General features: G+C 44.3%; 3 protein-coding genes across 3 annotated transcripts; 1 reads left to right on the top strand and 2 right to left on the bottom strand.

Moving 5' to 3' along the window:
- Positions 1-4,002: 4,002 nt before the first annotated feature.
- On the bottom strand, positions 4,003-12,112 carry LOC144115724 (uncharacterized). Its single transcript, XM_077650204.1, has 5 exons — positions 11,964-12,112; positions 9,861-9,919; positions 9,623-9,796; positions 5,490-5,588; positions 4,003-4,147 (listed from the first exon to the last, which is right to left on the bottom strand). Exons 1-5 carry the CDS (start codon positions 11,989-11,991, stop codon positions 4,079-4,081), a joined length of 429 nt encoding a protein of 142 aa, XP_077506330.1. The 5' UTR covers positions 11,992-12,112; the 3' UTR covers positions 4,003-4,078.
- A 644-nt stretch (positions 12,113-12,756) lies between these two features.
- Positions 12,757-19,151, bottom strand: LOC144123358 (uncharacterized). The gene is made up of 3 exons (XM_077656203.1): positions 18,891-19,151; positions 17,018-17,121; positions 12,757-12,897 (listed from the first exon to the last, which is right to left on the bottom strand). The coding sequence occupies exons 1-3, from the start codon at positions 19,081-19,083 to the stop codon at positions 12,757-12,759; spliced, it is 438 nt and encodes a 145-aa protein (XP_077512329.1). The 5' UTR covers positions 19,084-19,151.
- Positions 19,152-19,536: 385 nt separating this feature from the next.
- Positions 19,537-25,982, top strand: LOC144123367 (uncharacterized). Its single transcript, XM_077656213.1, has 4 exons — positions 19,537-20,845; positions 21,587-21,844; positions 23,541-23,801; positions 25,192-25,982. Exons 1-4 carry the CDS (start codon positions 19,537-19,539, stop codon positions 25,980-25,982), a joined length of 2,619 nt encoding a protein of 872 aa, XP_077512339.1.
- The last annotated feature ends 978 nt before the right edge of the window (positions 25,983-26,960 follow it).

The following is a 26,960-nucleotide window of genomic DNA, read 5'->3' on the forward strand; positions in this document are numbered from 1 at the left end:
AACTCACCTGGCGACCACACATTGACCGTGTCGTGGTGAAAGGGGCTCGTGCCGTGCGCATGTTACGTAGACTATGTAGTCACCGGTACGGCATACAAAGAGATGCGCTATTAATGATTTACAAAATGTATGTCAGGTCCATTTCAGAATTTGGATCTGTGTTGTTGTCAGGCTCGGCTACATACAAAATTCGTCCTCTCTTCCTTCTGGAGAGGGAAGCACTTAGGATGTGCCTCGGCCTCCCAAAATTTGTGGCTACCAATGTGCGGTACCTTGAAGCCCGCATTCCCCCTCTCTTATCTCGACTTCAATTTTTCACTGTGCAGACTTACTTAAGAATCTACGAATTTCATTTACACCGTTCACAAAGCATTTTCTGTTGCCAGCCGATCTCCTTTTGTAGTGCCCTCTGGTCTCGTTTTCCTACCCCACAGGTAGTGTTTGTGCAAATATTACTTGAGCCTTTAGATGTGAAAATTTATGACATCCTTCCTGCGCTATGCAGAGGGCCCGCTGTCCACATTGTTTTCGACGATATTTTCCCCCAAAATGCAAAACTTTTGCCACCCTGTATTCTATATGGTCTACTAGATGATCATCTAAGGACCATACTTACAAATATTGCAATAGCAACCGACGCATCGCAGTGCAATGAAAAGGCAGGTGTGGGAATATTCTGTTCGCATTTAGACTGGTCCTTTTCACTGCGCCTTCCAGATTTCACCCCTATTTTTCAAGCAGGGTTTCTGGCAGTAGTACTTGCTCTAAGCAAGATACACCCCTCTATTACCGCCGTGGCAGTAATTACCGAATTTATCTCTGTGTTCGTCCCTCGCCGCGCATGATGACGGTCCTATTTGCAACGCATTCATGTCCCTGCTTCCTTCGCATTTGAGTCTTGTTCATTTAGTATGGGTTCCCGATCACAGCAGCGTGACAGTTGATTAGATTGCTGATACACTCGCAAAGGCTTCCCTAAGCAGCCCCCTGTTGCCTGTCATCCCGGCTGCAGCCTATACTGCAGCATCTAGGTTTCGGCGACGTGTGCATTTATGCACGCGAGACACAACACTTGTAACATCGGCGGATTATCAGCCCCTCAGAAATTCTTGGAACAGGAAATTTTGTCGATCTCAGCAGCTTGAAGTATCTCTGACGAGGCTGCGGTGCCGTATCCGTCCTCTAAATTTCTATTTACACAGGTCGGGTTTGGCGCTCTCTCCCCTTAGTGCATTTGGCTGTCTGCCTGAATCTATTGAGCATTTTTTGCTCTATTGTCGCCGATACACATCGTTGAGAAGAAGGTTGCTGGAGGAGCCCTTGCGGCCTCTTGACCTTAGTTTAAGCAGACCGCTCTTGCTATCAAGAGCTCACTGCTCACTGCGGCAGCTCTCTGTCAGATAAAGTTGCTGGTTTTTCCTTCAAGCAAGGGTTTGACACGCAAAAAGAAATAGCAGACGGTTCAACATGGCTAAGCGCGGAATATCATACAGTAGCACTAGTTACGGTATGCGCTTAAGGTCCTTACGTGCTGAAGGCCTTTCACCTGGAGGCGTTTACACACAAGGCATTTACCTTCAAGGCCTTCACCCAAGCCATCACCCTCGTGAAGGCCTGCCAGTTGTGAGCACCTGGCAGGCTGCCCACAAGTCAGAGAGCAGGTGGCCGCTTGCCACAGCAGGCTTCAGGGACGTAAATACCTACAGAGTCCATCGCACTTTTCTAGAGTGCTTGAGAGGCGACATCTGGCGGAAATAAAGCGGAATTCTAAAGCAGGTATTGACTTTCATTGATAATGATTGCGCTGGAGAGTAGCAAAATACACGTGAACCGCACGGGAACTTACCTCTAGGAAAGCAGCTGCGATAAGAATTCATTTACTCCGCAGCACACCGCCAGAGCGCCCTAGACGAGTGTGATCGACTCTACTAAGTGTACGTACGTATGGCCGAAATTGAAAAAAGAGCCTTATAGTGCTACTGCACTAAAAAAAATTGAGGGTACAGTGAAACTCCGCCTTAAGACTATGACGCAATTGCGCTAATGAATTCGCGCCCATATTCGCGCAATTGATCATTCTCAGCTTGACATCCATAGATCACCGGAAATCTTCATGCCAGTTCTGGCACAGTGGTCCTGCCGTCAAGCGATGTGCCACTGTCCTTCGATGACACGTGCTGCCACTGGTAGGGCTCGCGCGACACCGACGGCTCTTCCCGAGCAACCTCTACCGACCAGTTTTCTTACAATCCGATGGAAGGTTGCCATAACGCCAAAAGATCGGGTCATCTAGCTGGACTGGGTTAAATGGTCCATGCTCCCGCCGTCTTGAGCAGAACACGCGAACTTTCCTTTGTTCAGACAGAATGAGCTCAGGCTATTCTCCCGTCTGACTCGATTAGCGCTTGCAGGAAGCAAACCTAACCTGACCAGAGCAGGCACTTTCGAAAGTCTGTACATGGTGTTGTGATTCTTTGTCAGGATGCTTACGTATCTCGACATCCCTGGCGCTTCGCGAGGACAATGCAAGAAAAGCTATTTGACTGTGCTCAGTACCAGCGGGACCCTGGGCCGTCAACTGATGACACAAGAGCTGGATGGTGCATGTACTGCGGCCATTCTCTAGCTACTCATAGACTGTTGGAGTATCTTAGTAAGCAAAATGCGCGGTTTATAGTTTGAGGGTTTAAGGTCCCAAAGCCACTCAGGCTATCAGGGACGCTGTTGTGAAGGGCTCCGGAAGTTTTGACCACCTGGGTTCTTTAACGTGCACTGACGTCGCACAGCACACGGGCCCCAAGAATTTCGCCTTGCGTCGAAATTTGACCGCCGCGGCCTACATCGCACCCGCGTCTTTCGGGAAGCAGCTGAGCGCCATAACCACTGAGCAACTGCTGCGTCTACAGTAAGTACAATGCATTTGTGCGCCCGCCTCTATGTATTATTACCATTGTATCGGTTTGTAAGCATTCTGTGCAAGGTTTAGAAGGGTAATTGCTAAGCGATGTATGCATCTCAAAACGTTCTTATACTCCGACCTTGTAAGCGTCTAGGGCAGCGCAGTGACGTCAAGGTAGCGACAACCCTGTTTCTGCCGTTGCAGCTCTAGGTAGGGGCGAGCTGTGCCGAGGGAGGAACGCACGTTACCAAACCCGTCAAACCGGTTTTTCGTGGAGCCATCTTGACCAGCGCGCTTTCTGCGCCCAATTTATCCTCGACGCGCTCAGCTGTGAACTGAACTACGAAACCTTTCAACATTGTCAGTAAAAGCATTCCTCGATCACTGTAATGATCAGATTATGGCTTTATTTTATTCTTTCCGGTGTTTCTTTTTTAATCTGTAGAGATCCCTACCGAAAATTTCCATACAACGGAGAAAGCGGATCCATACGTACGGAATTATGGAACTACGGACTCCACAGTGTACGGGTATCCGCGTTCATCCGTACTTGACGGATTCTTATGGACCTCCGCCTGTTATGGACTCCGTACAGTTGAACTGAACGGACTCCACAGCAGTCCGTAAGCTGTGGACTCCACATATTTGTGCGGACTCCGCACTACCATGTGGAGGGCGATTCAGCCCGAATTACAAATGCACACTGTGGGAATGCAACAGCATGCATGCAGCTTTTAGCAATATGAGGCAACTATACAGTTCTATATTCGTATTGATTATTATTTGCAGAAGTAAAAATTCACAGTGAGACGGAAATATGTACAGTATATAGACAAAATTTTGTCGGATGCAGATTCGAGAAAAAAAAAATTATTTCTGCATTGTCTCAATATGCAGTCAGCTGGTATTTTTGCAAATGGAGCACGCATGTGCCCTCATGATCCAATGATTTTGATTGTCTTGCTTCGCCTAAAGAAATATTTTTCTGCAAACCCACATCATGCAAACTTTTCTCCATATATGACTCTACATGTATGTGTTGACATGCATGAACAGCACTCACTGCCAGTGTAAGTGCTGCTAAAATGTACAGCTAAGCAAAGTACTTTAAATATCTTTAATTCATATATGTAGCCACTCAATTTTTCAGCACTTTCAGCATGTCGCCAAGGGATCTATTTATGCTGCGCAAGCGCTCCTCCCTCGTTTTGATGCTGGGATGCTTTTCCATGTGCATCTCGAAGGCCGCTGAAAACAGTAAAAATAACTGAGTACACAAAGTTTTGGAAACTGATGCAATCTATGCGCTTTTTATGGTACTGAAAGATGAAAAAAATGGACCCTTATAATTACTTTCTACTATATTGATTCAGACTGTTTCTTGCACCATATGCTTTGAAAGGGTGACAAGTGTCGTCATCATAGCAGAGAAAGTTATTTCCCTCTGGTTAGTTACAGGTTTGTACCTACAATTATGGAATCCTCAAATAAACTTCGTATTATATGCAACTCCAAGGACCAAGTGTAAATGCATTATAGTCTCCAAATATGTGAATGAGAAAAGAGTAACATGCAGCGAAATACTTTACAATGAATAACATTACCTCGGAGAGCTTTGAGTTTTTCGGGCGTAAGAGCCCGCCTCTCTGGTAGCTCAGGAACTCCCTCTTTGTGCAGGAAACGGTGGCAGGGCCTACCGGTTATGCTCCTATTGTAGAGCTCTTTCATACCCCATAGAGCCTTTGCCATTTCCCGCACAAAGAGAGAGTCCTTGGGCTGTGTCTGCAGGTAAGCCCATTTCCCTCTAGGGAGGGTCACCCCACAGGCCAAGTGCACCTAAATAAATTTTGAAGTAAGGTATGTCAGACACACTAAGAAAAAGCGCATCATCAAGTAAAATATTGGTTACTGATAATCAACAAAAACTGTTTTAATCTTCATACAGTGCTAATGCTAAGCATAGTGCATGCAGCAGCTGGGCTACGATAAGGAATAAGAGGAAGTTATGACTTGTAGACCACAACAGTTCCGAAGCCTGAGGAAATGCAGGCCATCAGTGCAGCCCTAAGAATTTCCATTTTTAATCTTGTTTACAGTTCCTCATCAGAACAGGTACAAAGTGCCTGTCTCTATGACTGCTTTCGAGCTTCTTTTACGGGTGATACGCTCATAAAAGTTCTATACAAGCACATCTCTCTTGTGAGCCATCTCCAGTTAACCCCCTAAACGAAATCAAGCGAAATATTTGTAATTCCCTGTTAGCTAGCCATAGAAGACAATGCAACAAAGTTCTTGCCACAAACAACCATTTTTCAGGCTTGTTTTCACTTCAACAAAATTTTCGTTCAGTGGAGCTGGGCTTGAAAATTCATTTTATGATAACATAGGCATAATTAACGCATACTGTAGTAACTTTTCGTACATCCACACCACTAACAACAACATATAAAATTAATGGGTGACGATTATCAGACCTGAATGTTCTTTCCAAGCTCATCCTGACTGTCAGGCTTTGTTAATTTACCTGATGGCCTGAACCTTATTCCATTCATTAAAGCTGCGAGTAAAAATGAAAATCTCCATTCTGTACCTCCTCGTTTTCTCTACCACCATTCTGTGTGTCGCCTCCTCTTGGGGCCCCTTGCCGCTCCTGGGCGATTACCGATGAAGTGGGCACATAAATCTGCGCCTGCAAAAATAAAATTGTCATTTCAGTTCCCAATTATTGTACACAGGTATTAATCAAGAACTCTGCAAGTAAAGTGCACTATTACCATTTATTTAAATTTTAATTAAAGTTCGTCACGGTGTTAGGTTATTTGCTATGCAAGCAAGTTATGTGACAGCACCTTTGCAATAAGCAGGCATGAGGGTTTCATATTGAGTAAAGAATGAAAAGGTAGTAGTCTAATACCCCTGCCACACTAACAAATTTCCCTTCAGTTTATTTTCATTAAAGATCCCAAATGGGGTGTTACATAAAGGGTGGGATAATGGTGCACCAGTGACAGCAGTCATAAACAATGATGGGCAAGTTATGGCAGCGATATGATAGGGAAGGCCGTCTACAGTCAGTTGCTACTCAATAAAATAATGAGTTGGTAAAGACGTTGGCACCGGCACACAGGTGCAGAACTTCGAAGAGGGTGATCGATGCGATGGGATCTGCGTGGTGGTGGTGCACAGATGTAGGGTTCTTGTCTTTAATGTCACTGAATTAATGTCATTCGGTCTCTTTTGGTCCTACATGGTAAAAAATAATGTCATTTGCAAATTATGGTAATGACAATTGGTGAAAAAAAAGTCTAATTAAAAGACATCAGCGCCCATAAAACGTGCTTGAAATTGTTGCGTACTGTTTCAAAAGCTGTTAAGAACATTTCTGGGCAATATTAAGGCTTCAAATATTATTTCTGGCAATTCTGCAGCACTTAAGTTTAGCCATCAAAGTCCAGCCAAGGACAGAGTCAACCGCAAATCTGAAAAATGTAAACAAACAAAATGGCTGGCATGACACGGTGGAGCGCAGATTGTTGAAATAACTTCCAAAAAAGTGAAGTGCTCAGTTACAGCTTTAAGTACATCCCAGCCAAACGAACATCGAATGCCAGCCAACAATCTACAAAAATATCCCCATACAGAACTCGAGCATTGCTATTAGAATAACTTTTGAATTATTAGTAATAACCACTGCTGTAACAAATGTATTTTTGAGGAGATGCCAGCTATCCATCTCATCATTCTGTGTGGAGTAATTAAAAGGGTATACGTGCATCTTCTCGGGAAAACTAGTTACTAAGATAGATTACTCTATTCAAGCCCGTGACCAGCCAAAACAGAAAAAAAAATCCTTGCATGACTGCATATGTGGCTATTAAATACACAGCTCCTCATGGATTTAGATTTTCCCCTCAGAAAACAGTAGCGGTTCTGTTCTCTTTGAGACGAGGCCTACAGGCCAACCCCACAATATCTCTAAACCAAACCCAATTACCTGTCAAACAAGAGCATAAATTTCTAGGGATAACTTTCGATAAAAAGCTCACTTTCTTGCCACATATAAACACCTTAAAGAAAAAAGCTTCCCAAGCCCTCAATGTGCTAAAACTACTGTCAAGAAAACGCTGGGGATCTGATAGGGCATGCCTATTACATATATATCGTTCTCTGGTTCGCTCTAAGTTAGACTATGGGTGCATAGTATATGGCTCAGCAAGACCGTCCTACATAAAACGACTAGATCCTATCCACAATCTTGGTTTAAGGTTGTCTTCTGGTGCTTACAGAACTTCACCAATAGCAAGTCTGTATGTGGAAACGAATGAACCTTCCTTAGAAGATCGAAGAACTGCACTAACTTGTACATACATCCTCAAAATCCTTTCTCACCCCAAACATCTCTGTTACTCAATCGTCACGAAATGCCCATCCAGAATACTCTTCAACAACAAGCCTCACGCAATTAAGCCGTTGCTCTTGCGCTTCGAAGAAAAATGCCAAGCACTAAACATACTAAATGAAATTAAAAATATTGCCCCAAGATGCGAAGCGCTACCACCGTGGTACACTCTTCCCACAGTGTGTGACGTCACACTAACACGCCTCAGGAAAACTTGTACACCACACGACCAGATAATACAAGAATATCTAGCACTACAAGAAAAATACAGAAATTACACTCCATTTTATACTGACGGGTCAAAAACTCATGCTCATGTAGGAAGCGCAGTAATACAAGGAAAAAATGAAAATGCAGTACGACTTCCCTCATGTGCTACAGTTTTCACCGCGGAGTGTTATGCTATTAGTGTTGCGGTGCAAAAAATAACAAATGAAAACATCAAAAACAGCATCATCTATACAGATTCACTGAGCGTCCTTACAGCATTAAACTCTAAAAATGCCACGGAGCCACTGATTGGAAGCATCATACATAATGTAGTAAAGGTCACAACACAAAAACATGTTATAAAATTGTGCTGGGTTCCCAGTCACGTTGGCATTCAGGACAATGAGAGAGCCGACATGTGTGCTGCACAAACCAGAACCATGGAAATAAAACATGTGAATTTGCCTCCTAGGGATTACATGAAGTTAGTGCATAGCAGACTAAGAGACAAGTGGCAAGCTTCCTGGGAAAATGAAGGACACAACAAGCTGCATACCATAAAACCCATTATAAAAGAATGGAAATCATGACACCATAAAGAGCGTTTTATCGAAGTAATTTTATGTCGTTTACGCATAGGTCACACACACATCACCCATAACTTCTTATTAACAAAAAAAGACAAACCTGTGTGTGAAATGTGTGGTGAAGAGCTCACAGTAAATCACATTTTAATTTCTTGTTCGCATCTCGAAGAACTTAGACAAAAAGTTTTTACGGTATTTTACAATGAACACATTCCATTTCATCCCGCATTGCTTTTAGGCGAGCAAACACTCGTCGAATTTTCACTTGTTTGTAAGTTTCTAAAGAAAGCCAGTGTTTTAAATCTATTATAATGTAACCTCTGTACACTTGACATAGCATCATCTAACCTTGTGTTTGGCGCATGATAGCCATAGTTGCTTATGCGCCATAAAACCCCATACAACAACAACAACGACACAAGGATGACACGAACGATAAGAAAGACTGGAAAATTTTAATTATATTCGAGAAGTAACAGATCAACAGCAAAATCAATTATCCCACACAAGGCATTAACACACCTTGCATGGGAAGTGCAGCCCAGAAATAATAACTAATAAGAGGATTTTTCACCACTGCAGTGAAAGACAGGACATATTTGACAGGGCACAAAGAATGTCCTGCCAAATGGCAAATTAAATTTGGAAAGTGATACGCTACATGCCATCTTGCTTTCTAAAAACGCAACAAAAAATAATCAACACCAACCAAAAGAATGACGAACTAGATATTTCAGCTACCACACAGGAGCTTTGTTCACAATGAGGGCTGAACGAAGAACGAACACATTGCTCCGCACCAACCGTGCACGCGGCAGTCTTGCAGCAGACAACGGCACTGTCGGTTTATGACAGCTCAGGCTGCTTCAATATGGCTGTTGCTGTCAGGGGGAGGGGCTTAGAGCTGATAGCTTTAATTGAAATTGCCACTTGAAAAGCGCAAGTCCAGCTCCGCATCTTTTTTAGGCATGCATAACAATGTTGTGGCTAGTACCTGCAATGTAAAACCACGATTTGTTGGTAGACCATGTCATGACCCCTTTAAGACGTCGACTCTACCTTTTGCCCTCACTGTGAACAAGGCTGCCGCGTGGAAGGCGAAATGTAGTTGTCTTCGCTCTTTTGGTCGGCATCATTTATTTTTTGTCATGCATCATCCCGACCAGATGGGTTTCCGTCAAACTGTTGACTTCAATATATTCTAAAAACACACTGCCAATGTATGTTTCCACGAACTATAGTTAGGGCCAGTAGTTTTCTTTCGTTAAAAATATTGATTTAAATAAGAACTTGTTTCCCAACACAACCAGGCTTACTTATAACAGCCATATAGTTATAATGAACACTCAGTTATGATAAAACAACGAAAATATTACTCAGGGCAAATGGGCTGATCTTCTACCCATCACACTGGAAGACTTGTCCTACTAACTGAACAACATTCAGTGCACCAAATACCATTACCTCTCTTTTGGCACTACAAGGTAATAATGGTCGTTAACTGTATATATCATGTGTGCCACTCACTTGCACTGGTAGCCCCTGCTGTGCTGGGCTCGGACTGCTGGAGGCAGCAGCCTCTACTGCAGTTGGTGCAGCTGCAGCCAGCTCTGCCAGCCCTTCACCTGGCACGTCTCGTGCCCCAAGAGATTCTGAGCCTAGCTCAGGCTCCCTCGTGGCCGGTATGTCTGAGTTGCACACCTACAAGACAAATTAAAAATGCCCTTGTATATGCCAGTATTGAATCTCACTACACTTCACATACCTGTTGCTGTTCACTGCACTGGCAGGTTTTTCTTTTCTTCAGGTGTTCTTGCAGCTCTCCTGCACGATGAAAGCACTTTTATTCATGCCAAACAGATAGCTTCAACACCCCGTCACAAGTGAAAACCCAATAATGATGAAAACAAAACCGCAAAATCTGGAGACAAAAAATGCGATTTGTGCAACATGTTAAACTGAGTGTTCACATAATGAATACTTCTCAATTTCTGCCATTACAGATGGCCTTTGTAATCTTTTTTTTTGCACCCATAAGCAGAGACACTGTACATACCGCTTGTGTGCAACATAAGAAACAAGCCTGTTTCCAATTAAAAAAAATCCAAGAAGGCCATGAAAATAACATTTCTTCAAGCCAGTAAGTTTTCTGCTTATTTTTATCCAATTTCATACTTCAATATACACTGTATCGCATACCAATGCACTCAGCAAGACTGCATAACTGGGGTGCATAGCAGGGGAGGTGTGAAAACCGGCCAGGCAAAACTGGCCCTTGAATGCATGAATGACCTGACAAGGGAACAGAGCAGCTTAAGGTCTTCAAACCTTTTTACAAATTAACTATTGCGACTGCGCATTTCACACATCACAGGGCTTTATTTTTCTTTGAGCTCAGTTCGAGATTAAGCTCACATAGGAGAGAAATCCCTGTAGAGCAGAAAAATATGGCCGCTCATTGCGTTGGTAGTGTGCATGATCATCTGCATTATACTGAATTAACTCTCAAGATGTCTGAACTCAAGTTCTGTCCTAAAGGATGCCACATTAATCCCAGAGCACTTAACACTGTGCCAAAATTTCTTTTCATCTGCTGTACTGTGCTTTTTTTTTACTTCTGTGCTTATGTCACCTGCCTATAGAAAAGAAATACCCACATCAAGACTGCATGCAGTTCCCAATTACTTTATTTTAAACATTGCAAGAATTGCAGCACAGCATGGTATTTATAATTCCTTTCAGGAGCATTCACTTTATTTGGAGTAAATATAAACATGTTGAAACTGCACCTTTCATGAATGCGAGAGTTCTCTTCCTGACACTCGTCTCCTTTAGGGTACTTGTGTGTAAACATAGCAACCCTATCTTTTTAGACAGGTGCGACGAAGAGAAAAACTTTTGTAATGTAAAGTTCGAAATCGCAACCTTATACAGAGCGACATTGTCAAATCCCTCAATGGCGAGAGGCGCCACTCGGCTCTTCAAGGTGCCGAGTGTCATGCATTTTATCGAGCAAAATCACTGTCATGTTCTTATACTCATGAGTCACCATATCACAATCCTACATGAGATACCTACATCGCCAACTTAACCAAGTGTGCACACATGCTGTTCATACTTCCAAGCTGCCTCCCGCTAGCGTGGTGCCAGCGCCCTAGATGGCAGCTCTTGATTTTGCCCTAGTGACATTCATGTGCAAGCAGGCTACTCCTCTCAATGGTGAATGTACTGCACTTTTCACACCTCCCATTCTAAGCACACCTTAGCATATCTGTTTGACCAGTGGGGTGAATGACAAATTACGACACAGTGCTATTCGTGAAGCTCCAATTCAACAACAAGCAGTCTTAAGGGCGACCCACATGGAGCATTTTTCTTGCAAAAAACTGGCGTCCGGCGGGGCGGCCGTTCGCAGCTGATCAAGCCGGGCTAGATATATCCGCCCGGCAGTCAGCCGCTCGCCGGAAGCGGCCAACGTGGGCTGTCAGCGCGGACCAATCAGGGTGCGACCGCGTCAGACTTCCGTCCGCTTCTACAACATGGCCGCACCTGCCGAAGCGGCCTCTCGCTTCACCACGAACTCGTCGTTACCGCTACACTGTGCCTCAGGTTCACGGCAAACAAAAGTCGCACGAAGCTTTCGCTTTGTCCGAAGGTGCCCGCAGCACAAAATTTTTGCTATGAAACGCGCCAGATTTTCAGAATTCTGGATTTGCAAAGCTGCTAGGCTTAGCCACTACACGTCGGTTGATGTCAGGAAGTGCAAGAGGTTCAAATAGGTTAACTATTTTGGTTCAGTAAGGGGTCACAAAGAATAATTCGTCCTCTTAGTCATCATGGAATCAATAGGTTAATTGTAAATGCACACCTGTTCTTTTCAGCATTTTACTAAGCATATGGAATCACGCCGTTTTTAAATCCTTGCAGCAGCGGTCTGGTGGCAGCCACCCATTTTCCGCCGCTTGTGGTGTTGCACGGCGGAAGAGCGTTGGCGTTCTGCAGTGCAAGTTCGCTCCATGTGGGTCCCCCTTTAAAAACGAGCAATGAAGTAGACCTCAGGCAAAGACAATGCCAGCACCAAACGTGATGCCCGTTTGGAAATGAGGCAAAATAGATATGTCATGTTATCTTGATTGCATCATCATTGGCTGGAAGCCGTCACTCATTCTTCTATGCACTACACACCACCAATCATTCCACTATACACCTGCACTCATATACTACTCAAAAAGATAAAACGGAATTTCTCACAGCAAATACCGCCACGTTTTGAATTTTACCCACCAGAAAGTCAGCAATGAAAATATTATCAAGACCCTGAGGCAAAGAACTCAATTTCACAAGGCTCACCACCTCATTTATGATAGGGCATCTTAGTCAAAGCATGCATTGCCCCTGCCTAATGTTCTCTAATAGCCCAAATACATGCTTGCTAAGAATAGTTGCTATAAACGTGGAACTAACAGCAGCCACGCTGACAAAGAAACACCTCAGCAAACAATGTTGGCACTGCATCTCTCATGCACCAATTTTGTTCTTGAGATGCAAACAGTTATGTGCCTCACCAATTCCTTTTATGACCACTTCTTGCAGGTCATAGTTTCGTTGGCGTTCCTGTGACAGCTTTTTTCTAAGGGACCTAATTTCCAATTGTAGGTTTTCTATTTCTTTTTTTTTCCATCCAGTGCCGTCTTCTCCATGAGGTCTTCATCTAAAGAAGAGCTTTCTTCAAAAGAAAACCTCAGCTTTTTGTGGCAAGCCTCCTTTTTCTGGGCCTTTTTTTGTTTTTGGCTCATAACCTGCTGAAATGAAAAGGAACATATACATCTTATTACTATCATTCTAAAGCACATTCATGGGCAAATTTCCAGTCCCATAAAAAACTAACTTCTAAGAACGAGATAAAATGGAAGAATAACCATAATTATGGTGCAATTTCTTGCTTTCAGCACACATACCATGGGGCCCACTAGAAGTACTTTCCAAACAGCATAACCAACTTGCAAGTAGTCTGCAATTGTCTGACTACAAAAAACAAGAAGTGTTGCCCAACCAACTCTGTGCATCATCCTACGCAAGGCTTTTATGCGAATGAGGTGAAGAAAATTTCTGTGACCATTTTGACTCCACATGGTTGCATCTCGACAAAACAGATAATAACATTTTAATGCCATAAACTCATTATCAACCAGTGAAGAATTTCAATTTGTGGATGATTTTGCTATTAAGAAGCAAATCAACAGGTGATGTCACTATATTTAAACACATAACTGCCTTTTAATGTCACTATTAAAGGGAAACCAGATGGGAACACTAAGTTCTGATAGATTGATAGATTAACATCTCAGGATGATGACAGTCAGAAAATTGCCTCCAAGTGAAGCACCTGTGGTAACACCCCATGCAGATTCAAGAAACTGAAGCTCGTGGCGTGCCTGCTTCGCCAGTAACAATTGGTTGAGTGGTTCGACGCACGGCCAAGCAGTCAAGAATGTGAAATACATAAAAACAGCGCAAACCAGATGATGGACAGAAAGGTGAGACATGAATGTCACTACAGAGACTTTTACCTTGCATTCTGTGCATCCACCCTGTGTGCAGCCATGCTATGAGCATGTTTAGAATGGTATGCTTGCAACAGATTTACACTCCGTTTTGTTTGCTCGGCAGACAGTCAAGCGGTTCAGTTCTCGGTTAAGCCTTTGAACAGGCTTCTTTCCGCGCGCTTGTGGCATTCTCAAATTATAAAATGTATTGTTTTCTCCTGTACGGGCATGCTATGAAGGATAAAATCCTCACCATTGAAAAGGTGGTACGTATGCATAAACAACCAAACTCGCGAGTCTGTGATGAACCAGCACCGGAGTCCCTCGCATACTTGAATTAGGCAGTTTCCTGAATATGCTTGGTCAAATCATTATGCTCACTCTCATGAAATGTGGAGAGGTAACATTAAATGAAAAAAAAATAAAGGATGCTGTACTCACTGCCTCATTTGTAGATAAATACCTGAACCGAGCATTCAGAGAAAGGTCAGCATGTTTTGGCAGAGCTGAAATGCCACAGTCTCGTCTGCACAAGGCCAAGCGTTAATAATTGTAATGCAGTTATTCTTCATTCTTCGGTATAGGGTCCGGTTACACTAGGCCGATGCTACGGCGATCGGTTGGCTGGTCGGTATGCAAATGCCATCGCTGACGCACTAGTCTGTCAAGCTATACCGACGACGACGCCAGCAGGACCAATGACCCCGTATCGCAGTAATGTAAAAAGAGTGAACGTAGTAGGAACTGGCAGAGTGTGGTGGGGGCTAGTTGATATGACATATTTTACTAAACTTAAGAACTTTAAAACTTATTGGACCTGATGCTAGCCACGGCGACATACGCGCAATGTTCGTGCACGAGCGAAGATGTGCTTTTATTCGGTGCCTGCGCATAGAACCTATCAGCGAGGCAAGCGACACGGACAGAAAAAGCCGCACGACGGTGCCACTAATCGCCGTCGCCTAGGCTTGTGCGGCCGAGCGAAAGCTTCACACCCGGTGAATAGACGGCCCGAAAGACAGCGCTTGTGTACCTTATCCACATCGAAAAAAGCAAACCGAGCGGTTGCATTTCATAACTTCACACTTTATTACTAATCAGTAAGGAACTTTCGCCATAATCTTGAATTTCGGTCAACGGTGAACCGCCGGCCCGTTTCGTGACGAGGCCTAGCGAGTACGCAGGATTCGTGTGTGCGATTTCGGCGATTGCAAAGAGCGAATTCGCGAGTTTTAGCACCTTAAATAGCTGTTGAGCTTAACTTTGGCTACAGTGCCCTCAAAGCGACGACTGCCTACATCGCAGGGTGCGAGTACAATAAAGGGGAAGTGTCGATATGTGACCCGGTGTTCACAGCATGTGCTGAAGGCAGCCGGCAGCAGCAGTCGGCGTCGACTGTGGACAACAAATCTGGTAGTTTTCATTATTTCAAGTAATGTCCAAACTTATCTTTAGCTAAAGCGCTTTAAAATCAAATACTGATGACATAAGAGGAAGCAGATGCATTCAGCGGGAAGCGCCAGTCCTATGCGAGGCGTTTCCCAAGCAGGCGACATAGCATCAGCGGTGCTTATTGCAGTGTTATCATAGTGTGTAGACGAGGAAAGCTACAATTTGCGAGCAATACTACGTAATATTTAAGATAAGGAGAGCCCACTTTGAGTTTTATGCCAAGCAGTACTGTTTGCGCACAGTTATGTAAACAATCCCAGCGCGGGGCTACATGTTGTTGTGATCATCGCATTCCTAGGCCGCAATGCGCACGCACAGTAAACGCTAAATGATGTGCTATCATTTTCAAGCACTCATCTAGACGGCGGCGACCATTCATCGGTGTGGGCAGTGAAAACATTCGAGTCGCGTAGGGATTTGCAAGCGGCTTGGTTCCTGCAAAAGGCTTCTATGAGCCGAAGGGAATGTATGTTACAAATGCACACATGCAGCGGGAAGCCGTCTCATTCGGCATTTTTCTCTGCTCCTTTCGTGCCTCAAGGTTACTCCAGTTCCACCTTGTGATAGTTTGAGTTTAATTATCAAGCCGATGAATAGCGGACAACAAACTGGTATCCAGCTACAAAACGACGCGGCTTTCACGGCGCACATCGGCGAAGGCATGCAATGCACGGCATGTGCCGCTTTTCGCATACAAAAGCACTCGACTGCTCAAAAGAAACCATACTCATAACATAAAAATAACTTGTTTATGAGCGTAAATAATAAAGCAGGGGTCCATCGATTTCTGTTTCCTCAACAATCAGAAAAGGGGTGCCACAAGCAAGTCTGCTTTCCTAAGGATTTCTCAGCTAGCGTACTAAGCTGACGGCTTCCGAAAAGAAAACACTGAAAATGTATTTTATTTGGATAAGCTCAAAAAAAAAAAAAGTTTTCGAGCGACCGCCGTCTATGACGTGCATGCAAGCACCTCAACAGCGCGCAGCAGACAACGCGGGGTGCGCATGCCCTTCTAACGTCAGCGATCAGAGGTTGTTGCCAGACCAGCAAGCAGTTCGCAGAAGAAACAGAAAAAAATCGTTTTCAAAATATTTGCCGCACAGAATCAACTGAAAGTTGGGGGAATTTTAATTAAACGAGTTGAGAATTAAATGCGATAAGCAGGGTATGCGTGAAAATAGGCTGTCAAGGCCCCTTTTTCTTAGTATTCCCATTCAGTGTCTCTTTACAGACAGCTTGTGCACACTGAGTATAACTCTATTATTTTCCCTGAATTCTCAAATAATTGCTGGTCTTCCAAATGTAATCTGCAACAAGAGTTGAACTCACAGATTACTGTTACATACAAGGTCTTTAATGGTCAGGGATTGATAAAACTGCCAAAGCTAGCACTAGTTCGTCGGCCAGGCTTCAGGTACCCGATTTATTCTTAGGCTACAAAGGACATTATCGTCAGGAAGGCCTGATAAGCCTCCCACCGAGGTTTGACTGGAGCCCATTAGAATAAATTACGAATACTGATCATACACAGGCTGCTTCCTTTCCTTTGCGCATCTCCCCACTCGCTTGTACTTCAATCTTTCAATCCACAATGGAGCACACAGCTAAAATAGGCAAGCAAATACATAAGATGCACTACGAAATATTCGAAAGCGAAGAACAGAGGAAAGAGCTGCTGCTAATGACACTTTTCCTGATGCAAGGTCGGCTTTGGCCAAACAGTGCCATGCTACAAAGTTGTTTCGTTTAATGAAAGTGACTGTTTACTCAAAGTGGGAAGCCCCCGGCCAGAGGAAAGCCTTTACCCACTGTATCAACAACAGGTTCCCGGCATCACTAAGAATTGAATGCCACACTTCCCACATGTGAAGCAGATGCTCCAATAACTTGGCCACTGAAGTATTGCAAATTGACAGACGGATACCTGAGCACTTTGCTGAGCAGCTTCATGAGCAGCATCATCAAACACATGCTTCGGCCACCGGATCCTTCGCTTGTTCAGTTTTTTTGCCAGTTCTTCTGCCGTTGCTGCATTATAGACATCTCAATTAAACATAATACTCATGAAACTATACAACATATGAATAAAGCAGTGTACAATTAGCAGAACAATTTCAAATATTATTGTCAGCCGTGGATTTATGTAATACATGCTGGAGCAGCTTGCCATTCTATACAGGAGTGATGCAAGGTTAATCTCTACCGTGAAGAAATAATTTGTGCCTATTAAGAGCTGTCCAACACCAGAATTGTGCATGCTTGAAGTGGTAATTAACATGACAAAGCTGTGATTATTTTGTTACCATGTCTTTTGTTACCATGACTATGGTGTCAGCCGACGCTTCCTTCACTGACGGCTCGTACACCCAGTCGCTCATTACAAGTTGTAGGCCTCAGCGCCTTCCACAACTTCAGTTGCTTATGAGTAATGAAGCTTTTTCTTGACATTCAGAATTAGTGGATGCCTGAAGCAACCACGCATGGCCACAAGTCAATGTCCTGGATGCAGCTGTTTGCCCGCAGTGCGAAAGGGTCCAGCTGTTTGTTTTCTCCTCATAACGCTGCCTATCATATTTGGATAGAGTCGCTGTGTAATCTCCAGGAACCAAAGCCATTCTCTTTGCAAACAGTTAGGCTACTTGAGCACGTCACTTACAAGTAGGGGTTCGACATTTCAGATAAAACCAAAATAAACCGATAAAAGTATGCCGATTTCAGTTTTCGAAAAACGTCAGTATTCTCGGCATGCAAGGCAAAGATAGCTGGCTGTTGAAAGCGAGTTACACTCTGTCAAAGCTGAAATTAAGTAAGCAGGAAGCCAGGGGCATGATGCAACAATGACGTTGATCCCTTTGTCCTTGCCCATGGGGGACGAAATTTCCTCAATGCGTTCTGGTTCGGCATAGCAGTGGGTTTGAGACCCCTGCTAGAAGTGAAGGGAGGACAGGAACATAGAATATTTGTTTGTTAGTGGTATCTGACATTGTGCGCTTATTGTCACAATATGGTTTATGGTTTATCAGGGTTTAACATCCCAAAGCGACTCAGGCTATGAGAGACGCCGTAGTGAAGAGCTCCGGAAATTTCGACCACCTGGATTCTTTAACGTGCACTGACATCGCACAGCACACGGGCCTCTAGAATTTCGCCTCCATCGAAATTCGACCGCCGCGGCCGGGATCGAACCCACGTCTTTCGGGCCAGCAGCCGAGCACCATAACCACTCAGCCGACGCGGCGGCTTGTGTTGTCACAATACGTGCAATGCGCCCTCCCTGATGTGTTAGCTTGTCCACTCACGCATGTTATATCTATGAGTATCGTAAGTAATCATGGCTCAACACTGCACATTTGTTGATCACGTGTTTCTTCTTATGTCTCTAGAGTAGACGAGTACAATAGGCTGACTCAGCAACGTGCGCAGTCGGGTGGGAATGACTACCGGAAAGTTGAAGCCGCGCAAGACCTGCAAGCAAAGCTGTACCCCGATAGCGACTTGTGATGAAGTCACAAAACCGCTGTCATCATGAATGCTAGCGACAGTCTGTTGCGGATTTTCTCCAGAAAAAGCCCTGCCCGACGAAACTGCGAGGGCAAACAGCCTAGCATTTTCTGGTCTCTCCAGTTCTTGTCACGCCCGCCTGCACTCGCGAGGGGTACCCTCAAAGGCAGCTGTACCGCATGCACTAGCGTCACGCGCGCTGCGATAGTTTATAAATTTGCACACCTCCTACAAGCGTAGCAACGCGACTGCTTTCCGGATTTCTTAGTGTGGACAAAAATACTGTTGTCACTTACCAGCCAGTTCTTCTATATCGCCAGGATAATAATCTTCATCACCGCCATCCGGAGCGTCTTTGTCCCGCCAGTAGACCAACTTGTTTTTCGCCAAGTCCTTTGTAGATTTTGGGCAATAATCTTTAATTAGGCTGACTGGCACGACGGCCTTTTCACCGTCTTTATACAGCACGTATGCGAGCAACGGCTCCATAATAAAGAAATATTTTCGTAGGCTAACAAAGCAGCGCAGCTAGGGACCCCAAGAAATTGCACCTAATACCTAACACAGCAACGATGGCTAGAAGCTTTGGATACTTTTGGCTTGTTATGGCCATGCTTTGAAAAGGCAATTTTTTCTAGCGCGCACGCGGAGCATATTTTAATGAATACTTATAAACTTTACAGTTCTTTTTTGCGTAGAACAAAGCCGACTGCAGGTACCCAGTGGACTTCAAATTGCTACAGTGTTTTGCACAGCGCATTTCGCGGTTGTATCCGGAGGGCGAAAGTCAAGACAATCAAGACTTCAAGAGTCAAGACCGGTCAAGACCGATAGAGCAGTGGTCACTTTGTTGTCACCTTCTGCTGCTATTTTGTTCAATTTCTCCCATTCTAGTTTGGTATTTTTTGCCTGCCTGTTTCATTTAGTTTTTCTTAGACTACTATGGATGGGGACGTGACCAAGAAACGACGGAAGCGTTATTTCTACAAAGACGAACCGTTTGTTGTCCCGAAGACCACACTTTACAGGAGGCAGCAAGAAGTGCGGCTTCGCGCTCAGCATTGTGCCTCATCGACGTCTGCTGCCAACGACGGAGATGTCAACGGCGGAGGCGTTGTGGGCGATTTGCTGAACCTTCCAAGTGGCGAGCAACCAGCAGCAGAACAAGCGGCGCAGCCAGCCTCGCCTACTTTGAGTGCCCACGATGAGCAGGCAGGCGGCACCTCGTATGACGATGACGAAGATTTGTTCCAAACAGACGACTTTGACCGGCTTGGCGAAACACCCCAAGACAGCAGTTCTATGCCGGGAGAAACCGAAAACGACGACGGCGAACGCGAGTTTCTGGCATCGGACTTTGTCGAGCTTGAGGCAGCAGTAATTCCGGGCTCCACAACGACAAAGGCAGCCGCGATAATAATGATAATGGCGTTTGTCGTCACTCATGGACTCACTTGGGAGGCCCTGAATGATCTGCTGCGCCTCATAGATGGTCTGTTTGGCTTTAAAGGTGATGTACTTCCTCGGTCAAAGTTTGTGTTCCGAAAGCTTTGGTCGTCGCGCAAGGAAAGGCTGGTGAAGCGGTTTTTTTATTGTGACACCTGTGGCAGTGTGCCTGTGTCAGTGCCCGGAATGTCATCAATGAGGTGCCCGGACTGCGAGGTTAGCACGGAACTTTGTGTTCTAAAAGCTAGGGGACATTTTTTCATCATTTTAGATTTGAAAGAACAGATGAAATGTTTGCTTGCAAAATCAAAGGCTGCATTGTTTGAAAGACTTGTGAACTTAAAGGCAGTCATTCAGCAAGGAGGAGCCGCACTGTTGCAGGACATCACAAGTGGATCTATGGCCGAGGAGTTGAGGAAGAGCGGCAAAATTGGCTGGATGGATCTTACCATCACTATCAACACAGATGGAAGCCCCGTATTCAAGTCATCGTCATCATCTGTGTGGCCAATCCAGTTTTTGATTAACGAGCTGCCACCTTGCGACAGGCTAAAGAACTGCTTGATAGGTGGGCTGTGGTTCGGCCAGCACCCGTACATGAGAACCTTCTTAACCAAATTTGTTGAAGAGATCAATCAGTTTGGCAAGATCACTTGGAAGGCAGGTCATACATTGCTGTCATCAGGACTTCATGTACTGTGCTGCTGCGTGGATGCGCCAGCCCGAGCATCTGTGATCAACATGGTCCAGTTTAATGGTCTCTTCGGCTGCCCTTGGTGCTACAATTGTGCCGAGTTTCACGAAGGTATGGTTGATCAAATTTGTCATTGCATCTGGCTGAACACTTGTGCATGTATGTTAACTTAGTGGATATGCTTAATAATTTCATATCTTAATTTTGAACAGCTTGTAACATGCCCTGAAATGCATTTAGAGTGTTCTGTCTGAGCTGGCTATGACCAAAAAATGGATAAGTTGAAGCGGTGTTCAAATACTGCTAAGGAAAAACGTTGCATTTGCAGCGGTCAGTTTGTATCAAAGTTGTCAGTGCACTTTATGAAAGCTCTGGCTGCTGAAAAATTTGCCATTAGAAACATGTGATATAGATCATGTGCCACACTTCTCCGTGACAGCAGATATGAGGTGCAAAGTATTGAAGGCGGGCCTAAAATTCCCCATCTAGATACATCATGCGAATGTCACGTGAGAGACTTATACCCAGCAAGAGTACTGTCATAAGCAAAAGTAAGGGCTTTCAGTCTGCACTCCAAACCAAACTGCACTGTATACATGTGGATGCTACCTGACGAAGTGCTCCTAGTGTCAAGATTGGCACACTGCGACGTTTTCAACAATATGAGCGTTTCGTCAGGCAGCGCCAGCATGCAGCGTGGAATATGGTTCGCACCATGGACAGTTGGATCGATTACTTTTGCTCATAATAGTTTAGTGCATAAAACATATGCAGGCATTGCTTAATTCCTGTAGATTCTGCTTTCTGCAGGCAAATAATCGAGCATGCACACTATTTCTCTCCTTTCAACAGGGGCCCAAAGGTACATGAGTGTTACAGTCGGTGAGGAGCGGACCCCAGGGGAGATGTCGAAAGACATGGAGTTTGCGGAGAAGATCAAAGATGCTGTGAATGGGCTTAAAGGGCAGTCACCACTGAATCACCTGAAACACTTTAACATTGTGTTTGGCCACACAGTGGAGTATATGCATTGTGTGCTCATTGGGGTCACGAAATGCCTTACTGACCAGTGGTTTGATTCAGCAAACTCTCAGCAACCGTTCTACATTGGTAAGTAGCGGAGAAAGTAAAAAGGCTACACTTCTACTCATTATAGCACTAAGTAACCTTAAAATTTTTTCTAATACTCTGTACTACATTGCTGAAGGGTACATTGACCTAAATTAAGCATAGGAAAAAAGAGATAACAAAGGTTGTTACTGGCTGGTACTCCTTAACCCATTCCGGTCATACCTCGGGCATCACCCGACAGTGGAAAAGTGTGCGTGTGGTTGGTATAGTCCGGCATGGCCTGGCACAGGGCTTTAAATAAATGTTTATAACCAAGCCATGATGTGGCACTCCCTTTCATTGCGAGGAGCTGGAAAGACCAAAAGAATGCTGACCATTGCAGGAGTCGGTGGGGAAGCTATAGCTGACCAGAAAGGGTTAATTAACTGTTGCCGTCTAGTTCAGCTGCTGACACGATGGAGCTTAGCTTTGATGTTCAAGTTGCAGTGCTCATTCAGCTGGCTCCTCAAACAAGGTGTGGTCCTATGTCCTGCTATCAAAATTAGACATGAAAAATAACTAACTTACGAAAAAGCACTAAGGGACTTATGAGCATGAGGAGGTTCATAGTTTCACAAACAATAAAGAACAGTCTGGCATGCTTGAGTGCTCAGAAAGTTGGGTAAGCTGCATTTGTGCAGCTCGAAAAAAGGAACCTGGATATGATTTGCATGACAGCCACGCAGTGCCACTGAACGCCAGTAGGGGTTCATATTATTTGCATTGGTTGTAAGCAATCACCAACCGCTTGCAGAATGCAACTTTGGCAAAAATTTCAATTTCTTAGCATCTTGTTCATATCACTTGAAGTTTAATGCTGCACCTTCTAATTTAAACATTTCAGGCTGCATGCAAAAACAGCAGTGCAATTAATTTCTCTATCTGATATTGCATTCCATAAACATCAAAATTGGCTTTTGAGGAAAGGAAATGGCGCAGAAACTATGGGAGTGAAAGAAAGGAAGAAAGAGGGCTCCTAGTGTAGGGCTGGGGAATCATTTCGACCACCTGGGGATCTTTAACGTGCACTGATGTCGCACGACACACGGGCGCGTTTTTGCATTTCACCTCCATCGATGCGAAACGTGGCCGCCGTGGTTGGATTCGAACATGGGAACTCCGGCTCAGTAGCCGAGCACCCTAACCACTGAGACACCACGGCGGGTCTCCATAAACTTATGACAGTGGATCCAGAAAAAATTCATTTATAGAGCTTGAATTATGAGTCAAAACAAAGTGGTGTCATAATTTTCACCTTGGAATTGTGAGCTGTGCGACATAACATCTTGGTATGTTGTGCCATGCTGGAACGTAACCTAATCCAACGCCTTTCACGTTGGTTCACTTATGTTCTAATTCTGCGTCACAGCAGCCAGTGCCATCTTCTCAGCCAGTTTGTGTGAATTTGTCTGCAGCATGTGAAGACAAAGGCAGAGATTTTTTGTTCTGTTACCCTTCTCAATGTTTTCTATGCAACGTAAGTGCCTGACGTCATTTCAGTGCCCTTTTTTTTTACAAGATGTCCTGCTGCTATGTTGAGATTTAATGCTTAAAAGGGCCCACAAAATTTGTGCATGCAGCTTCAGCTGCTATGGTTAGAAAGCTGCTTTTTAGACTAGAACAGTAAACAGTGATAAGCCATTGCCCTTGTTACGTGCACACCAGCGCCAAGTGCACAACATTTTTATTTGTGCAGGGCGCCCCGTAACAATGGCCAAAGTGGACAGAAGGCTGCTGGCAATAAAGCCACCTCATTCATTCACCCGTCTGCCACGTTCGCTCAAGGACAAGTGCCACTGGAAAGCCAGCGAATGGCGGCATTGGTTGCTTTTTTATGCCCTGCCCTGCTGCTTGGGCATACTACCTCAGCGCTACCTGAACCACTTTGCATTGCTGGTTGAAGCCATATTCACCCTACTGCTGGAAGAGCTGACATTGCAGCAAATAAATCATGCAGGTGAGGCCCAGCTGTATAATGCAGTATTAGAAGCTAGGCACCAAAAGTACTTATTGGTAGTTCAGGGAAAAAATGTGGCATCTCAAAGCAAGGAGAGCCTTGTGCTTATGGTCTGCAGGTGTTTGTCATGAACAGTTTATTGTGGTTTGTAGTATTTGTGCTGCTTCTGATTCTTTTATTCTTTGCTCTATAGATTGTGTCATTCTTGAATATTTCACTAAAGTGGTGCCACTGCAGGATGTACTAATGTAGTCTGATATAGCTTAAGGACGAACCTGCAAATGAGACGATTCAAATTCATGACGACTTGACTGGAAAGGACTCTGCGGTCACTGCATGAAGCGCATGGCAATGTCAACTAGGGATATGCGAGTGAAAACTGCCTACATATCATTGCCGTTATCATCTGACAACGACTGATGGTGGTGATATCTACATTTAATTTTGTGATGTTTTCTAGTTCATAAGATTTCCCATTGCATTTTTATTAGGCTGCTTTAATCTATACAGGCCTACTTCATTTGTCACTCAGTGTCCCTTTAAAAGTTGAGTGTTTGCATGTTGTTGCCCACTTGAGGGGTACTGAAAGCTTAATTAAATAGTCTCTTTGCTGAAAAAAAGTGCATTTTTATTAGCCATTGATAGATACAGCCTCTAGTCTTGTGTGTGCTGTGCTTAGTGGTGGTCTTTCTCTAAGAGTTGATGTGACAGCACTCTGCAGCTGCTCAGTTTTTTTTTAGGAGCATTCAGGATTGTCTATCTTAGGGTGCCTCAATGACTAGCGCTGCTTTCAGCGTGCAGTTTAGTCCAGTCTATTGACCACGATACTCTACATTTCAATTACTTTTCTGACAATCAGGATTAGTAGTTTCCAGCTGCAGTTGCATATTCTCTAAAGAATGCCGTTTAGACAGCTTGTTGTTCACCATGAGAGGTTCCCCTCTCTCTCTGTGTTCTCTCTGTTCATTGTTCTATGGCCATCCATCATTCGTTCACATTCTGCTCACGCCAAGCATGAGCCAAGTAATGCTATGCTTAAAAGGACGTTTAGAAGCTCATGGTTTCATGAGCGCCGCATAGCAGTGGGCTCAATCCTTTTTTTTTTCCAAAGTTATCTCATGTTTGTTTTTATTATTAAATACTGTTTTTCTGTTTCGAGCCTGACTCGGCCGTATGAGCTTGCATTTCCTGTAGTATGTTCCCACAGTGTTCAACATCCCTTCTCTAGTTATCAGCTTATTCTAGAAAGTACTTATCAGTTGTCCTCTTGTGGTTCACGTAATTACTTTCTTTATCTGATATTACTAATGGAACGCACCTAAATTACACGTTACATTTTTGGTATCACTAGATATTTTTACAGTGAGATGTTGGTACTATCTTGGTGCAGGCCGCCTACTAGAGGACTTCGTTTCACGGATGCCAGCACTGTATGGAGCGCGGCTGATGACATTCAACGTCCACCAGCTTCTCCACCTGGCGAAGGCTGCTAAGAACTTCGGGCCACTGTGGGCACATTCGGCATTTGTTTTTGAAACTGGGAATGGTAGGGTGCTTAGAGCAATAACATCAGCAAATGGGGCACCTGACCAGGTCATTGAAAGAATGATTATGCTGCAGCAAGTGGATTTGGCTATGGCACTTTGCACTGTTCAGGAGCAAGCCAGAAATTTCATATGCACAATGCTGGGGCACCCACTCACTCTGAATGCCACACGTGTGGGTAACTCTTATATGTTTGGAGCTTGTGATCCATTTCCCGTGCTTTCAACAGAAGAAAAAAACAGCCTTATGTTGAGCTTTGGATACGTTCCTTCTCTTGAGGAGCATTTTCGGTTTAGTTTCCGCTCCACTGTGCTGCACAGCACAAGGTATGAGAGGGCAAAGAAGAGCAACAGTACAGCTATTTGCACAACAGAGAATGATTTCTTTGTTATAAACCGCATTTTTCAGGTTACCGAAAATGAAACCAGAGAATGCATTTTGTTGTGCACTAAGGTTGTTTGCATGGAAAGCCAGCACAAGCTACCTCCGCACATCATGGAATGCTTTCGATCTCTTTCAGGTGTTATTACTGTATTGAAACTGAAAGATATCCATGCGCCATGTGTGTTGATTGAATTTGCGGAAGAAGAGGGGCTGTACATTTGCAAGCTGCCAAACTTCATTGAGCGTGATTAAAGGCACAGTAAAAATCTGAAGTCGTCTTTTTACCATGGGAACTGTATCTACACATTCCGGGCATTGTTAAAAACTTCGAATTATTGTCCTGTGAGGCCGATTGCCCTAATTAAATCGGATGAAACGTCCTGGTTCCCACCTTCTTTTTTTCTTAACTCAACATGGCAGGTAGGAGGAGTCAACTAAAGAGTCGGGCAGTCCCATGGCGGCTTGCCGCTCTGTCATTGGCGAAGTGACACGTAAATCAAAGAGTCCACATGCATTTTTATTTCTATGGGCATAACCTGTGCCTGTATTGTCTGTGACTGAAGCTGTTTATTCACAGAAACTTAAAAATAAGCGAAAGTGAAGCCGCCACTGGGCTGGCTAAAGGCACTCCACACGTTGGTTGACTCCGTTTGCCTACTGCGTTGAGTTCAAGCAAAAGGCGGGAGCCGGGATGTTTAATCCGGTATAATTAGGGCAATCAGCCACACAGGACCATAATTCGAAGTTTCCAAGAACGCCCGGATTGTGTAGATTGAGTTCCCACAGTAAGTTCAGATTCCTCTTTAGTGCACGGTGAAAATTTAAAGTAAACTGTACAGCATGGTCGAACGTTCCAAAGCAATACCTGGGCTATGAGAGGTGCTGTACAGTGTAATCCACTTATAATGATACCAGATATAACGATATATCGCTTATAACTATCAAATTCTTTAGATTTCTGAATTCTCCCATTGCCACTATATGAAAATAAACCGTATATAATGATAGAATTATTGGTGAAATAGCAGATACAATGATAGGATTCTAGCCACCCAGATGGTATTTACAGTCAAACTTTTTCTGAAAGCTTGATAAAAAACAAAATCCTTTGAAGTGAACGAGGTAAAAACTCCGAACGGACCAGCATGGCGAAATCCGTGGGGGAGCGTTGCCTACGGCCTCGAGAACCAAGCACTATCGTTGACACAATAGCTGGAGGGAGGAGCTTGC

This window comes from Amblyomma americanum, chromosome 1 (genome assembly GCF_052857255.1).
Source record: "Amblyomma americanum isolate KBUSLIRL-KWMA chromosome 1, ASM5285725v1, whole genome shotgun sequence".
NCBI classification, from domain to species: Eukaryota; Metazoa; Arthropoda; class Arachnida; order Ixodida; family Ixodidae; genus Amblyomma; species Amblyomma americanum.